Source organism: Ammospiza caudacuta, chromosome 3, assembly GCF_027887145.1.
Source record: "Ammospiza caudacuta isolate bAmmCau1 chromosome 3, bAmmCau1.pri, whole genome shotgun sequence".
NCBI classification, from domain to species: Eukaryota; Metazoa; Chordata; class Aves; order Passeriformes; family Passerellidae; genus Ammospiza; species Ammospiza caudacuta.
This window is the reverse complement of record NC_080595.1, coordinates 28,284,932-28,302,658: the sequence shown is the minus strand read 5'-3', so window position 1 is coordinate 28,302,658 and position 17,727 is coordinate 28,284,932. Positions and strand designations below refer to the sequence as shown.

The window sequence follows — 17,727 nt, the reverse complement described above, 5'->3', positions numbered from 1 at the left end:
CACACAGCTCACCTGCTCCCACAGCAGCCCCTGGGGAAGGGACTGAGGTGGAATCACTGAGCTCACCCCAGCACGGCACCATTCCAGCCAGGCCAGCCCCACTGCGGCACTGCCATGGGCTGGGCGGGAAGTGACTCTCCACAGCCAGAGGCACCAGGGCCCAGCAACCTCACAGCCTCCATGGAAGGCCTCGTGCTTTAGCAGCCATTCACTTCATGTTGTAAACAACCATCAGATAAACAACATTCTCATTTTCCTGGGGTTTCCAGTCAATCCACATAAATTTTCCTGATTTAGCATGATTTTCAGTGTGAAATGCTCATCTTGGAACATGCTGCCCTTCAGGTGTCAGGCACAGGTGCCTACCCATCAGGAGGGGCAGAAACTCAAGAGTCGCCTCACAAAGACATTGTTTCTTTTTTACTTTTTTTCCAGAATCAAGCTAAAAATCAGTAAAAGCCGAGGTAAAGACTATGGGGATGAAGGAGATCTTATGGAGAAGGTCACAGCACTTTATGGTCCCACTGCATGTCCTGGCTGCTCTCTGGCAGCACCATGGAGGCAGGTTGCAAAACAGCTGTGCAGGCAACGAACCTCATCTGCTTCACACACCCTGAATGTGGCAAAAATTGTATAATCACTCACCCAGCAGGCCAGAGCAAGACCCCAAATGTCAAACTAGCAGTTCCTCCTTGGCAGGAGGGTGCAGGAGCTGCTGTCTGTCCCTGGAAACCCACCATGGAAGAGAGAAAGGAAGTAGAAACTGTCCCCACACAGTTTCTTAGGAGGTCTCTGTCCAAGGAATGGAGTCCCTCACCCTTTCTAATGATTTGTGGCTTGGGTTCTTTTTCCCCAGTTACATAAAAACAGCACTTTTATTTTTTAGTATTCCCAATACTTGTCCAAATACTCCTCTGTACAGACCTCAGCACTGAGACACGGATATCCTGGCACAAAGAAGAAAGCATGAAACTCACTGCAAGCAAAAGATTAATTTTATTCATCTTTTGATACATTACAGATGTCTCTTATTCATTTACACTTCCTTATACCACTATGGCACCTGCTTCAGGGATTACCACTCCATCATTGAAAGCCATGAAGTTAATGCAAAATTCAGAGGGGACAAAGTGGTAACTAAAAGACAGAAAGGATAATTAAGAGCCTTAAAGTGGCACTTCTTGAAGTTAATGCCTGCAGTACAGATAAAGGGCTGATATGGGCAATAGAAGAAGCTATCTCTGGCTACATGATCTTGAGGGCCTCTTTGAACTTTTTGGTATAAATTGCACTGTGAAAGCAGCAGACTAGATGTTAATGTAGAGGGGAGGTCACAAGATCTGGGCCTAAACATCCAGGAGGCGTCCTGCCTAAACATCCAGGAAGTGTCCTGTAGCCTCCTCCATTACAGAGCTGCCCTTTTCCCACGGCCCTGCTGCCTTTCTTGAGTGGTGAAATCAGAAATTATTTGAAATACTTTCCTTCCTGCTACAGTGTGTGCATTCGTTAGCCACTACCCAGGCAATGAGCAGTTATAAAGACTGTCACCACCAAAGGAGACAAAACAGAGATATGTTATCACCATTGAGCTGCAGCAATGACACCAGTCAAGCATTTGTTTGCACTCTGTATGAAACAACATGGTGTAAAATAAACTTTATTTCCTGCAATTTTTCACTCACAGGCAGCTCTGAGCAGGAATATGTTTCTGTGCAGCGACAGGGTGCCATGAATCCTGTTCCCTTCAGCGGGGACACGTCCCTGTGGGCACAGACACACACAGGTGGCACTGAGGCACGGGCGCTCCCGGCGCGCCCCGCAGAGCCACTTCCCCAGGCGCGCTGTGCCCTCTCCAGAGGCCCACGCTGCCGCCAGGGCCGCATAAGTTTTCCCCGAGCTTTTGTCCTTCTCCGTCCGGAGCGCCTCCGCGGCCCAAAAAAAGCCCGTTTTTCTTCCCAAAAAGCTGTGTGCTCCAGGTGAGGCTCGAACTCACAACCTCGGCATTGCTCGGCTTTGTACTGCTGTATAAGTACCGCGCGCTAACCGATTGCGCCACTGGAGCCCTGACACCAAGCCGTCCTGAACCGTTTATCAAGGACTCGCCCGGGCCGGCGGGGGAAGCGCACCGCACTCCCGCCCGCACCCCGCGCTCAGCGGCGGCCCAAGGCCACCCCGGCTCCGTGCCTGGGCCGCGCTACCCCGTTAGCGGCGCGGGGAAGGCATGACGGCGCTGGAGGACGCCGCACCGCTCGGGGAAGGCGGCGCCCGCGAGCAAGGGAGAGAGGCGAGACGCGAGCGGCGGCGGGGCCCGGACAAAGCCCTCCCGGCCCGGCCTGCACGCTGGGCGGGCGGCAGTGGCCGTGGCGGTGCCGGCAGAGCCCGGCCCCCTCCGCCGCCGGGCGGGGCGGGGCGGCCGTGGCCGGTGACGGGCGGCAGCGCCGTGGCCTGAGCGCCCTCCGGCAGCCGCGGGTCGGAGCCGTCCTCAGTTCCGTTTTCCGGGGACGAGACCGACGGAGCCCGGCCCCGAGTCGTGCGGGATCGAGCCTCCTGACGACCCTCGGTAAAGGCTCGGGCCGCTGGGGCAGCGAAGTTCAGGCTCTCGCTCATGGCCTGCCGTGGGGCCATGATGCACCCTCGGTCGTGCTCAGGACCAGGCCGCAGCAAAAAGTGACCAGTTACTGTCGGGGAACTAAATGTTGATATCTGCAGTATCGCCGCTGTGTGTGACACGAGGGGTGCCTGGCACTCTCAAAACAATTGTTCAACACCACGTGTGCATTGTTAAAGTATACCTCCAGCATGGATTTATTCTGCAGTCAGATCTGTCCTACCTTATGTGGCAAAAAGATGGTAAACATAATCATCATCAGCAGAAATTTAAACCCAAGTGTGACTCCACTACCTCTCTTCCCCCATGATCCCCATGGTAAATGACCCAACTCTTTTTGAACAGAGAGAATGTGCTCCTCACTTGCCGAGGAAGTTTGTCTGCTATTAATATTATTACTGTGGGCATTACCTAAAATACATTTCAGTGGTAATCACCATTGACAGGTGAAGCAGCCTGCAAATGCTGTATGTGATCCTTGATGAAGGTGTCAGGCTTGGAAAAGAGAACTGACAGTTCATTTCTGGAGAGAAATTTTTCATCATTTAGGTATACCTATGGCATACCAGAAAATGGCAGCAGCCTTCATTACCCTTAACATCATTATGGTAACAAAACAGTCTATATCTCACAAAGATTGCTGTGGGGGAAAAAAAAAAAAGGTAGTATGGAGAATGTAGTTTAAAAAGTATATAGCCCAGTGTAAATATTTAACTTGTATTTTTTTGTTAACATATTTTTCTCACTGAACACAAGCTTGTAAATTTAAATCTTCAATGGGTTTGGTGATTGAGGAAGGTAGAAAATGAGAGTGTTGTCCAAAATGCAACTTTTTCCAGTAACCCTTTTTTCCTGTACCCTCAATGCAATAAATGAATTATTGTCATGTAGCAGTTTTGTGCTTCAGTACTCTTGCACTTCTCTGGCAACAAAAGGTTACCCATCAAGTCCTTACCTTTGCATAAAAGGAAAGAAGAACAGAAACTCCAGGTGCTGGAACAGGCTTTGATGGATGTGAAGAGCATTGTGAAACAGACTAGCAAGTAAAATCTAGGCCCCAATCAGTTCCTGAGGTGTGTGAGATGGACATATTTACACGGATGCCACAGAGACTGTAACACTGGTTCTTTTCTGTGCCTGTCCAATACCCTCCACAGAAATAGTTTTATAGCCTTTCATGACATGCAGTTATCTGCATTTCTTAGCCTCACTGTTATATGCATGAAGTGGCAATTAATTTCATTTTTCAAAACCTACTGATTTTCAGAAGGTTTCAGAAAATCTACCCTGTGAAAATAGCCTCAGCCTTATACTAATGGTGAATTTTTTAAGTGAACTTTGTTTCCTCCCTGAGTAGGTTTAACTGTCAGGTTTTCGTACCTCATAACAGCCACAAAATGGATTTATGAGCCTGCAACTGAGAAAGTTTTCTCTGCAGGTAATAGTACCTTGTATTCTGCCTGGTGGGGAAAAGCAGAGACTAGGGATTAGAGCAGTGGCTGTGGACAAGAGCTCTGCAGTTAAAACTGGTACTTTAATACCATGATGAACAGGGATTGGCTCAATCAATGCCAGGATCTGGTTTTTTTCCTGCTGTGACTCTGGAGATTCTCTTGGCTTTCATGTCCAACAAATGGAGTCCTGCTCTGCAATACAAGATACTAATGATGGGGTAGACCTTTACAAAACCACGGTCATTAACTAGTGTCTGCACTTCTCCAGTCCTTCCAGTCTGGGTCATAATCCCTTAAGTGAAAGTGCATTTTAAATAAAAGCTCTCTTTCCTTCACAGCTAAGAACAGAACCGCCAGCAGCCTGCAGAACAAAAAGTACCAAAATGTACCTGTCTCTAAGTTAAAAACCAGGCCTTATGTGTTTGCTGTGTGGTCGTGTCTCACCACAGCCAGAAACTGCTAGAAATTTCATGTGCTACATAAGTGATGTGGTGGTGGTGTTTTGCAGTAGAATGAAATAATAACTACTTTGGGCTTATTTCAGAGGAAATTATGGCTAGTCCCATTGTAATTGTATCAATACAGTGGAACTGTAATCCACATGGGGATTTTTTAATCTCAAAATGAACGGATTTTTTCCTGTTCCATAAATTACATAATGAGTTTAAACTAAACTGCAAAGAGTGATAGAGACAAAGGTAAAACAGAGTCACTCTTACAAATACTTGATAAAAGCACACTATTAGTTCAAAGTCACACTCTGTTTCTTTCTTCTGGTGGAAGATTACAACAGTACGAGTTAAAGAACTCCCAGTTTTGTACTGCTCATCATGCTGAGTTTTTGGGCCTGTAGCTGCGCTGCTCATAGTGCAAGCCATGGAGAATGTGCCACTCGCTTTTAACCAGATCATTTTATCACCTCATATCCATACACATCCACTAAGCACAGCGTAGATAAAAGTGGAAGACTGAGATACGTCAAGAGCAAAGTGCTAAGATATTGTAATGTCTTGGGATTTTTTTGTTTACCCACTCATCTCCTGTGTTTGGAGTCTGTTTATAGATTTATTTATTTAAAAAATTGGGGGTGGCAGGGAACAGAGCAAGCAGTTCTCTAGCAACTGTGTACATCTTCAACAGCAACTTGTGAGGGAATAGAAACTAATAAAGACCTGGAAAGTCTGTTTCTTCTCAGTTTCTTTTTTGCCAGTGTCCTGGTTTGAGAGGAAGTGAGTTTTTTGGGATCTGTGGTCAAACCAATAGGTGCTCAGATTTGAATATTGGCACCTGGTGTGGCCGCTGAGGACATGGATATGCCTCTGAGAACACAGGGGGTTAAAAGCAGAGCACTCCCAGGAAAAGTCTCTCTTGGGTTCTGGTGCAGCCAGGTGAGGTAGGCCTGGGCCCTGAGGATGGAAGGGTGGAGGAGCACCAAGAGATATCGGGCAGCCACTCCCCCTCCAGGAGAGAGAGAGAGAGAGCTGGTGCTGGTGCTTGTGCCACCTTGAATTTGGATAGCACGGCCGGCAAGAGGGAGTGGGGTGAGAAGGTGCCCAGCAGGGCAGCGTGGGAGTTCTGGACAGGCAGAGCCTGATGGATAATGGAAACCTTACGGATTTTCTTAAATGATGGAAACCTTAGGGATGCTGCTCCCGCTGAATGAGAAGAGAGATAGAAATGAGATAAGAGGAAATGGGGCACGAGAGATGTAGAGAAGACTCTTAGGTGGGACGAGGTGATGGAGTGGCCTTTGGCTGGACTTTTCTTGTATAGCCGTGGACAGAACCATTTTTCCTGTGATACAGAGCCTTCATTTAGGGGGAGGCAATGGCTCAGAGCCAAGAGAGTGCAGTGATGTCATGTGAAGGAGTGTGTGAACAGAGATGACGGATGAGGAGGGTGGTGGTGCCCTCGATCTTCAGTGGAGGAGAAGATCTCTGTTCTTGAGACCCCTTGGCCCCAGGGGATGAAATCTGGGGGGGACAGGTGTCCCAAAAGTGAGACACTGTGTACCCTTAAAAAGGAGAACCCTAGAAGCAGCTCTGGTCCATGTTCAGTGGTGAGAGCACTGGACATGGAAGGAAGAGGTCACAGTGGCAGTGATCTCCAGACGGTGCCACATGTGACAGGAAACACATGAGGTCTCAACTGTGTTTCCAGGGGAAGCCTATGGCACAAGAGGGACTCCTCACTCCTTGATGAACTGAGAATTGATTATCTGAAGGATGGTGATGGATGAGAGTTGGTGATCTGAGGGATGGATGTATTGGAAATTTGGTGGGGGGAGGAGGAATCTTTTTGGAAGGTTTTAATTCTTTCTGTGTCTTTCTTTTTACATATAGTTGTAAGTTAATAAAGTTTTCTCTTCTTTATTCTTAAGTTGGAGCCTGCTTTGCTCTATTCCTAGTCACAGCTCACAGCAGACACCAGGGAGGATGGATTTTCATAGGGGCACTGGCATTGTGCCAGCGTCAAACCGTGACAGCCTGACAATTTGATGCACTTTCTCAAAGGGCATCACAGAATCAGGGTCAGCTCTCCGCAAGCCCTGCTATAACATTGGCAGAGTGGATCAGATTAAGATGAGCATTTATGGACAGCTACTCTTGGTCTTAAAAATGCAGGAGACATCTGTGTTTTGGCTACTTGACAAAAGACGATCCCAGTATTTTCAAATAAATACACCACAACAATTCAGCTGTAAAATACCACAAACATTCAGCTGTAAAATGTTGAAGGGAGGTTTCTGTATAAGACTTCAAAGGAGTGAATGTCCCAGCCTCACTGACTTTTTCTGACTGTGTTATAAGGCTATTTTTGTAATGTTCACACTCCAGTTGACGCAATACAGAGAATTAAGAAACCCCCTGTAGACAAAACCCAGTCTCCAGTAAAAATATATATTTTAAAAACACTAGTCAATTATTAGCCAAGCTGCTGGAGCATTAGTGCTCCCTATGAAGTAACCTTTGGCTGATGGACCTGTCCCTTTTGACACTGAAGCCTGGAGACACCTCTCCTAGCAGCCAATCCCCTGAGCACTGGGGCTGGAATCACAGGCAGACTGCTCACAGAGAAAGCACTCTGCAAATTCTGATATCTCGGGCAAAAGTTTCATAGCTGGTGGGCCATGGAGCTTCTTGTGAATGTAAGAAAATGGATAGAGGAAAACAAAGCTGCCTTTTTGCCACCTGTTTGCAATAAGCTTATGTAAGTAAATGAAGATTTTTTTTTTTAAACAAGTTATTATATATACAAATATTCCTAGCTACATGAGGAAGCTGCAATAATGCATACATGGTAAAGATACTTGTCTCAACTCAAAGTCACTTGTAGGCAGGGAGACTGAGTTAAAAGAATTTGTGTCAGGCTCTGTGACAACAAACTCCTAGAAATTGGAGGAGATGGCATCACATCCAAAACCAAATTACAACCTGAAGTAGCTAAAGCTGCTGAGAATCATTCCAACATCACAGAGGAGCCAAAGCTGCAGGAGCAATCAAAATTAGAAGGCTATATTGCTGGAAAACAAGGAAAAAGGAAGGGCAGAGGTACCAGAGGATCAGATTTCCAGGGCATTCCCAGATCTGTCAAGGCAGGAGGGTAGGGAGCCTGAAGGGGTGGTTTACAGCCATTTATTTACCGTTTTCTTAATGAGACAGCCAGTATAAGGAAAAAAAGTGTGGGCATTATGCAGTTGTATGTGCACCATGCATATGCTCTGTGTCAAAGCTTGTTAACAAATTCCAATGTAAATTATCCAATGTGTCTCAAAATATTAACGAGGATTTCTTTGTCAGTGAAGCTGAGGGGAATATACTTTGTCTAAAACTCTGTATGCAGAAAGCTTTCATTAGGAAGTATTCTCTCTATGAAGTGACATAGATCCAGGTTTTATAAAGAAATGAAAAAGCATTTTCTTTCCATAACTTTAATTAAAAAAAAAAAACTTCCTTTACAATTTTAGTCATTAAAAAAAAATGCCTCTTGCCCTTCCCTTAAGTGCTATCTCTAATGAAAAGCTGAATGGGCAGTAATGTATCAGTGACATTAATTTCCATTCACAGGGGCAAAGGTTACTTTTCAAAGCAATGGTTACAAGAAAAAAGAAAAGGTAAAGAGTGCATAATTACTGCCATGTCTGTGTAGTTCTACAGCTGTGCATAGAACTGAAAAATTCTGAAACTTGAATCACTGCAAGTGTTCCCATTTCTTTAATTTTCAAAATGGATTTTAGGAAGCGTTTTATGATGTATATTCATTTCTGAAGCCTACCAATGATAATGGGAACATTTTAGTATTTTATTTATATGGAATATTCACGTGTTTCTTTCCTTATCAGCACAATGAATCTTCTTTCTGCTTACTACACTGTTCTGTATTGCTTACTAGTAGTTCTGTAAATCTGAAATGTGGCATCTATCACAGACCTTTGCCCATAAACATTTTAAGAAGTTACAGTGAAACGAGAAACATTTCTTGTGATAAAAATTACACAGTTTAAAACAAAATCCATTTTTCCAACATGGCTTTAGCCTGTGTAGAAGGAGAGTAAAACCATGTACTGCATGGGTTCTGAGTCTACCACCATCTGCATCTGGTGCTACCTAAATGCTTTCAGGATTTTCCAAAAGGTTTTAGGTGATTTTTCAAGAAGCAGCTAATAGATTTTCAACTTTTTTTCAAAGGCTTGATCCTTCATGTGCTGTAAAGCAATCTTCTCACTGCCCCACTGCCTCATGGAAGGCAACCACCTCAAAATTTAAGTAACTTACTTTGTTTCAATGAAGAAGACTTAGCAGTTTAAACTAGGTCTTACAGCAAATCAGTAGGGCTTTTGGTATCTAAAGTTATTACAGCTTTCAGGCTTTTATGACATTGTGTTCCATACATTTGAGAGGATCACAATTTTTAAATACCTATTTGGGATTGCAACATACAACCTCAATTCCTGAACTACTCCCTATTTAGAGTTTTAGCAAAGTAAAGAAAATGATGCATCTAATTAAATTGCAGCTCTGACATTGTACTTTAATGACACTATCTCGTAAGTTTAAATGCTTTTTAACCTCAACAATGAGCAATTAGTGCAAAATCAAACCCCTCGACACAGCTGATTTTCACAGGTACTTCTAAAGCTCTTCTGAGTTCAGAATATGATGCTTACTTTTCAAAAGGACTACTAAGTATGGTCATGGACCATCTGATTCTTTGTAGTCTTACCACGTTTTTAAAGGGTTACCTGCTGGTACCATTTTCTTTATAGGAATGAGAACAGAAATGTTAGAGTATGGAAAACATAATACTCCATTAATTAGGTCCTTATTCTAACAATAGTACAGTCAAGTAATTTTCACATCCCTGAAACCTTTACAATACTCCTACCTGCATTTTAGTAGTCTTAACTGAAACCTTTCTTTGTTATATTTCATAACAATAAATAATTGTTAAATATAACAATATTTAAAGCAACTATATCAACCAGATAACTTTATTTAACAAGGTGGGCACACTGAGTTCCTGCTCATATTTCATAGCTGGAATCTTTTAATGGTGTCAGTATACATTTGTTAATCATTAAATGATTAACCCATAGCCCAGGTAAATCTATGGGATAATTAATCATAAATTTGCCAAATTAAGAAATCAAGCAGTAATTAGCAGTATTTTCATTTTTACTTAGTGAACTAATAACAAAACTGAATGTTTATAAAAAAAAAAAAACTAACCCATCTTAAGAGCAGACTACAAGATACACAGATTGCCTTTCTCTTATTTTATTCTTCAGGGTTAGTTTTCATTTATTTCATTAATTATTTTTTGTATTGCTGCTGTTTCAGTCATCCTGCTCTTCTTTAGTAGAAGTGTTCATTAATGCAGAAGCATTTCAGTGTGCTGTTGAAAGGGAATATTAAATCTGTGTGGTACAAACAATTTGGATTTCAGTTCCTTATGATACAGATATGAAGCCCAGTGCTGTCAAATATACAGCTTCCTATGGAGAAAACAGTCAATTCTAATTCTTTAGTTTTATTTGACCAACTAATTTGTCACTGTTACTTGTTAACTGCTTTACTAGTCCCCACTGTGTTGGTCATTATCATTTAAACATTCTTCACAGAAAAAGTGATAACGCCAGCAGATTGAATATGCGTGTGCCACCGCTCAGAAGCTCAGAACAGCCTCTCTCAATTAAGCCTTACAAGGTGCTGACACAGGGACACGTTGTTATTGTTCGCTGTGTTTCAGGGGATTGTGGCCCTGCTGGTTCCCTGTTGCTGCCCAGAGCCTCTTCATTGCAAAGCAGAGGTTAATACACCTCAGTTCACTTGTCCAACAGCAGACAAACAAATTTTGATTCACAGCTAACAGGCCTGATTTTGAGGGGCTTGTTTAGCAAAGGAAAACCTGCTACCTTACCTTTATATTAGTGTGAATGGACTGATAGGTAATTGAGGTGATATCCATTCCTTGTGATAGCTGAGAGGAATGCTGACTGGGGCTCTTAAGAGGGGCAGAGTTAAGAAATTACCTGGAATCTCCTTTTCTGAAATAGCCACAACCACAATGAAACCATTGTAATGTTATTCCAGTTTAGCAAAACCAGTATAAGCAGAACAGAAATTAGCTGGCAATTCTTACCATCAGTACTGCTGGTAATTCTGCCAATGGGGCGGGGGGTTGGGGGGAAGTATGTTTTTACCTTTATTAACTTTTAAGAGTTTTACCTTTACATAATCAGCTCAGGTTGAAAAACCTCTATTCTAGTTCCTGTCTCTTAGGTAACATTCTTTATCTTTTCAATTCAAAGCTCTTTTCAAGCTGGCAGCTATTGTTGTCCCCTTTTCATAGCTGGAGGCATTGAAACTCCAGGAGGGAGGTAGTTGGCCTCAGGTCACCCAACAGGACAGTGCCAGAGCAGAGAGGTGCATCCAAGGTCTATGAGTTCTTGTACTGGCTGTTGCTTTCCACTCAACATTGTTTCATTGACTCACTGTCCTAAAAAGAATTAAAAATAATAAATGAAATAAATAACATCATGAACAGAAGTAGCTTCAAAATGTCACTTTCTCTTCTAGGCATCGCTATCAATTAAATGTGATGTTTGTTGGAGGGCCAAATGAAAGGAAGGATTATCATATTGAAGAAGGAGAAGAGGTAACCTATAGGCTGTTTACATTATTCAGATTTAATTTATCTATAATGATTAAATGCAGCTACTTTTGAAGCTATAGATTAGCTATGCCAGGCTCAGTGATGTATTTATTAGATCTACTCATAGGTTTAAACAGAATCATTCACCAGAACCATACATACATCTGTGCATATCATCTGTGCATTTTGTTTGAAACAAGCACGAGTTCAGATCTGTTTTGCTGTAATTAATTTCCAACAGGAAACTAGAGAAAGTGTTTTTACACATCCAAGTGTCTCATTTCAACATTTTGGAACAGAACTTTAGGAAGGTAATGATATTTTTAAAACACTATTTTATTGCAGAAGATTGGTCTGTATTTGAAAAGTGACTTTGGTATTCAAAAATCAAAAATATTTTAATTCACTAGAAATTTCTCTTTTTGTGGACTTTGTAAGAATCATCAGCTTTTCAGCTTTCATTTGAGTTTGTAAAGAATAGGGTCTTTAAATATTTTTCACATCATTCTCCTGTGCTCAAAGCCATTCCACTGGTGGCTTAAAGTCATTCCAACTTTGAGTTGTGAGTAGCCATTGCACCAAATGCAGCATGGAGGAAGAAAAAGTAGAAATTAACAAATTTGTAACAATTTTCACCTTCTTTGTTTACTGCCTTTTTCTTGGAATTGCTTGCTCTGTCTGGGGACTTCACCACCACTGGCTCTGAAAGAATCCTAAGGGAAAGTGATTACTAGAGGCCTGGAAGTAAGGGTATCAGAATAGAGACAATTTTCCTTGCTTCCCAGCAGAATAATTTAACTTCATGTCATTCCAATGACATTTGGCAACCTAATTTTAAGTATCTTTGGAAACTCAAGCCTAAGCATCTACATAGTTTAAGGCAGAAGTGGGTCAAGTTCCTATAAATCCTTTTGAAAAGAAAGAAAAATTCATTTATTTATCATTGAATCATTTCTCCCCAAACCCACCCCAGCATTTCACAAGAGCCTTCACTGATTTCCTGTTCTAACTGTGCTGTGCAGGTGAGTGTAGTCCTTGCAGACACACAGCTCTGGAAGAGCAGGTGCTGAGTTTTCCCTGGGTGACTCCCACCTGTGCTGGATTGTCACTGCCATCTCTCAGCCCACCTGTGGCTGTGGGCACAGGCACATCCATCATGTGCCAGGTTACCAACACTGTGTCCCTTCTCGTGGGCTGTGCAGGGAGAGCTCTGGCAACATCTGGGACCAGTCCATCATGCTTGGGATTCCTCTAAAACCAAAGTTAGGCTAATTTAACTTCTTGGTTTTTTTCATGCTGCAAGATGTTCCTGTATTTGTAAATAACATGGCCTACCCTTTTATAAAGTCTTTATATGACTTCTCAACAATATAAAGAATTAGCCATATCTGTAAAGGCATAATTTTTAATTTGCATACTGATGTTGTTGTTAACTCAAGTGGAAACAAGGTTTTTTAGGTATCAGTACATGCTCATTTACACAGTAAGCTTCCCACAGTTATTCAGAAACCAGAAACAGAAACATAACAACCCTATAACATCAGAAACTTGGCAATGCGCAGATCGGAAGCATTATCACTTATGTACCAGTTTAACATATGGGCCAATTTTCTTCAGTTTTATAAAAGTTATTCATTGCATTTTACCATAGCTTTTTATCAGACACATTTACATCTTCCCATGATCTAACTTAGAACCATGTTTCTCATTAGAGAAGAATTGTGAGGTAGAGAGTATCTTAGCAAAAGGGCATATTCCTAAATTAGATTTGGGATTAAAAAAAAAAAAAACAAAAACATTCAAAACCATGTTCAGCTTATTATTTTGTCAGAAAAAGGTTAATTTATAGTTCTGGGTGATAATTTGAAGGCAGACTGTATAGGCATACTGTCAGCAGGCCAAATCACGAATGTGAAAACCCACAAATCCTTCAGGCAAATTTAGCTAATGCTGTTCTGCTGTTAGTATTCCCATAGCAAAGAAGGGTTGGTTTGGAGAGAAAGTTAAATTTAGGATTGTTTATATCTGTCCACTCACTATCTCGTGCCTGTTATCACACAGTTTATGGAGTGTCCTGTGGCAGAACTTGTGCTTGAAAGCCTGCAGTTCACAGCAGCAAAGGGTTGGCACGCAGAGATAAGGGCTGAGGAGCATCCTCCTGCTCTCGAGCTGCTCTCTGCAGGTGTATCAGGAAGATTAGGTCTGACTGGCTAATTAGGAAGAAAAAACCCAGAGGCTTGATTTGAAGTCTCTTCAAAGCCTTTTAGAATTGTCTCCTGAACCCATTTAGGCTAAAATGACAGCTAGTCTAGCACAATTTCTTTCCTCCTCTCAACAAGCAGGCATTTCCTAAATAACCCTTATATTTTGTTCCCTCTTAGTTTTTTCTATAGCTCTTCACTGCCTTCTTAAACTTCTGTGCACTACTTCATTACCACCATTCTGCACAAAAAGAGTCTCATACCTGAGACTGTGTTACATGGGACAGGTTTTTTAAAGAGAAATATGATGCTGTAACTTAGAAGAGTTAAACCATTCACAGTCTTCAGCTGGAATTTACCAGGAAGCAATATTCATTCTTATTTTTAAGTTCCCCTTTGCTCCCTTCTCCATCAGAACAGAGGTAGAGTCAGCATCCATCTACTCAGACATTCTCTGCCTCTTAATCAGACTCATTCAAAATGAAATGCTTTGGGAAATGCATCTTCTGTTGGAACATGGCAAAAAAGCGCTGTGAGGATGGACCTATATATCTAATACTGACAGAACTTTCTAGGAAGTGTTTGTGCTACGTAATGAGTTCTGAGGGTTTCAAAAGAATCATTATTCTGATGTGCCTCATTTGTCAAAGTAGTTTTGTGTTCCATGGACTAGTAACTACAATTCTTGTGCAGTGAACTCGCTGAGGCCACTGAAAGTTTCTGTGGTAGGCCTGATATGATCACAGAATCACTAAGGTTGGAAAACACTGCCAAGATCATTGAGTCCAACCTTTGCCTGAAACCACCATGGTCTAGATGACCATGGCACTGAGTACCATGTACAGTTGTTTCTGAACACCTCCAGGAATGATGACTCCACCACCTCCCTGGGCAGCCATTTCAATGCCTGACAACTCTATCCATGAAGAAATTCTTTCTGCTGTCCAACTCAAGCCTCCCCTGGCACAGCTTGAGGGTGTGTCCTCTTGTGCTCAACCTTTCAGAGCTATGGGGTAGCAGGTACTAGGGAACAGTCCTCAACATATCTTTGTCTTGTCACAAATTCTATGGTATGATGAAAAATCCAAGAGGAGTTTCAGTGTTAACATGGCCTACGGGCTTCATGGTGTATTTACTGGGTTTTTACTTACTTGTAAAGCCTGAGGGTAGAAAAAAAAAACAAAAAACAAACCTTCTTCCAAAGAAGTAAGTGAAAACTCAAGAGCACCATATATTTTGGAGAAAGTTAATGACAGAGAAACCCCATGATCATAACAAATCCTAGCTCTAGTACAAGAATTCAGAATTTATTTACTGCAATGTGTGGGCTGCTTTGGGGAAAAGTGAAATAGGCTAACAGCTAAATCTAGGATTACAAAAGTAGTTAGGCTGCTATCTCTTTACCCACCTCAGTCTTTACACACAGTGAATTTCAACTGACCTTGATTTTGCTGACTTTGATTTCTTAACACTTTACATTCTGATGTTGAGTCTATGTAAAACAGTGCAGTTCCTTGCAGAGAAATTCAAATCAGCTTTTCATCTACCACCTGCAACACATTTGCATTGACACAAACCCCACTTGGATTTAGAAGTCCCACTTCTCACTGTGCTGTATTTTATCCTAAATTTCTGCTCTCAGCATCTAGGTTGTTTCCTATGGATAGAGCCACCTAATTGTTGGCACAGTCCCACAAACCAAACCCTCATACTGCAGTCCTAAAGAGAACTCTCAGAGAAGGAGCTCCCCCTCCTTTGATCACCTTGGTGAATCTCTTCAGCTTCCTCTAGCACATTCACATGGTCTGACTGAGATACAACTTCATGCTTTGAAACATGATACAGGTTTGAGGTCTCATCTGCCACATCTCATCTGAGTTTTGATTTCTCTTTCTCTCCCTCTCCCACAGACACCACAAGTAAAACTTGGCTCCAGTTTCTGACAGATTATCTGCCTAAATGCAGCCTGACCCCTTCTAGAGTATGCTGCTATCCAGTCAGCATGCTTTTGAGAAACTCTCCCCTCTCAGATCAATTTGTCCTTGGCATTTTACAAGGACAGTGGATGTCTGAAAACAAGGGGAAAGTGGGGCTCAGTGAGCATTCCCATAGGTTGTTTTGTGGTGCTTATATTCAAATAAATCTCAGAACCTGAATCACAGCAAAGCAAGAGAAACATTTTTGCTTCTTTACATTTAAAAAAACCCCACATTTATCTGGCAAAGACTCTTAGAATATTTTAATAAGAAACAAAGCTCCTATTAAAATGTAATAAGAATTATGATCCTTTTCCATCAGAAGGAGATTGTGTCTTCAGAAATCGTTTTGCTGTGTAAAATTGTTGGTAAGAGTTTTGGCTAGTATTCAGATCTCACAGATGACATGTAAATGAGCAGAGGGAAGTAAAAAAAACCAAACCACACCAAAAGCCCTCAACATAGTTTTCTCTACCTTCCTCATCTGTTTCTTGTAGACTTCTGATGGCTGAAAAACCCTTGTGATGAGAAAGGGAGAAAAGTGTTTTTCTGTATCCAAATAGATCAGTCACCACTGAAGTCTGGAGAGCACCCAGGCTCTACTCCCACATCAGAATTGGATTTGCTCTGCAAATTAATTTAATGCTTAGCCATATGACAAGCAATACAAGCCAGGATGTACCAAGCCAGAGCCTAATCCCAGAAGTGGCTGAGCAATCCCAAATTCCATTTTTAGATGCAGGCAGAACTGAAAGTATCTTACTACTTTAGAGGTCTGTAAGTAAGCTGTCAGTTATCAAAGCCCTCATGGAGCTCCGAGTTCCTGTGTCTAGGCAGAGTTTGATATCAAAGGTGGATCCAAATTAAATTACATTCACTGCTGTACATGAAATAAAATAGACTTGTGGGTTTTTTAGTTAGTCAATACAAACCAATTACAGATCCTGTCTTCTTCCACTACTAGATGCTTCTTTGTTTACTCTGCTAGGATACACATACCGGGATGAAGGAGCAATTCTCACCACACTAATATAGTGAGGATGTTAGTGCTTCTTTTAAGGTAGCATCCACTTGTTCTACTACCCTGTAGAAATTTCTGTCAAGACAAGCAGCTTCAGCAATGCCTCCACTGATGGCAACAGTGAATTCCTACCTCTGTGCATCTCCCCTTCTTGCCTCCAGAAATGCCAGCATGCTTTATTCTATGAGTCTTCATAATTGAATGGAATATCCCTGTACAGAATTGAGAGTGATTGGGAGTGATTCAGCCACTCTACCTTCCCCTGCAGGCATAATGCTATCAGGTTTGAAGCATGATCAAAAAGGGTGAGGCAGACTAAGGAAGGGGGATGTATTTCTCCTACAGCAGAGAAAATTTAAGGGAAATTAAATTAATTTTAAAAAAACCCTCTCAGTATTAAGGTGTTTTCATTTGAGTTTCGTAGGTATATCTGCAGTTTTAATGATCATATTGAGTAATGTTATGAAATAATGTTATGCTTGGGGCAAAGAAGCACTCTTAGGTGCTTCATAATTTCTAGAGGTAAGATGAGCATTAATAAAGGAGATGTTTTTAGTGTAATCATATTGAGAAGATATGACATAGTAAGCAGAAATCTAAACAAAACGCTGAAGTCTGGAAAAGAAGAAAGGAGGAAGATACAATAATAAATATATAAGCACATTTAGTAACAAAGGATAAAAAGAATGGTGAACAACCTTTGTTTCTTCCTTGAGACACATTTTTCACCCAGAAAGAGACAAAATTCATGCCCAGTTGTGAGCTATTATGCAGTAGCAATATACAAATCCAGGCTTTTCTACAAGAAGAGATATATTCATTTCATGTAACAAGAGGCCTTGCCATTAATAACATGTTGATGGAGCAGAAATATTGCACATTTCCACAGTTTTTAGTACTGCTGGGGAGAATGGATACTAGATCATTGCAGTAAGAACAGCACAGCTGGGAAAGTTTATATTTTCAAGTGGTATGAACTCTATTGGATTACTATGCTATAGGTGTATATATTTGTGTATATGCCTATATATACACCTGAATCTTCTAACTTTTTGATTTTTTTTTTCCAAGAGAGACTTCTGGAAACATTAGATTTGCCCAAAAGGCAAAAGTCAGTCAGTATTTAGAAAAAAGTTTTCAAGAAAAAGACAGTGTTGCCAATCTGGCCTCTGAAATGGGCGTGGACTGTAACTCACTGAGATATTAAATAGCTGACAGTTTCCTTGATAAAAAGTTCAGGTTATATTATAAGCAAAGCAGTATATTCACTAATTGCTGCCACTTGTCTTAATCACAGTTACATCAGATGATT

General features: G+C 41.7%; 1 protein-coding gene and 1 non-coding gene across 3 annotated transcripts in view; one reads left to right on the top strand and one right to left on the bottom strand.

The window, feature by feature from the left end:
* Positions 1-1,968: 1,968 nt before the first annotated feature.
* Positions 1,969-2,062, bottom strand: TRNAI-UAU (transfer RNA isoleucine (anticodon UAU)). Its single transcript has 2 exons — positions 2,025-2,062; positions 1,969-2,004 (listed from the first exon to the last, which is right to left on the bottom strand). It is a non-coding gene; the product is annotated as a tRNA-Ile (tRNA).
* A 5,031-nt stretch (positions 2,063-7,093) lies between these two features.
* The window catches only part of HAAO (3-hydroxyanthranilate 3,4-dioxygenase), a 34,553-nt gene continuing 23,919 nt past the window's right edge, over positions 7,094-17,727 (top strand). For both annotated transcript variants that reach the window (XM_058802001.1, XM_058802000.1), the window contains exons 1-2: positions 7,094-7,272; positions 11,142-11,220. In XM_058802001.1, the coding sequence (XP_058657984.1) occupies positions 7,193-7,272; positions 11,142-11,220 (159 nt within the window). In that variant the 5' untranslated portion in view covers positions 7,094-7,192. The remainder of the gene's footprint in view (positions 7,273-11,141; positions 11,221-17,727) is intronic.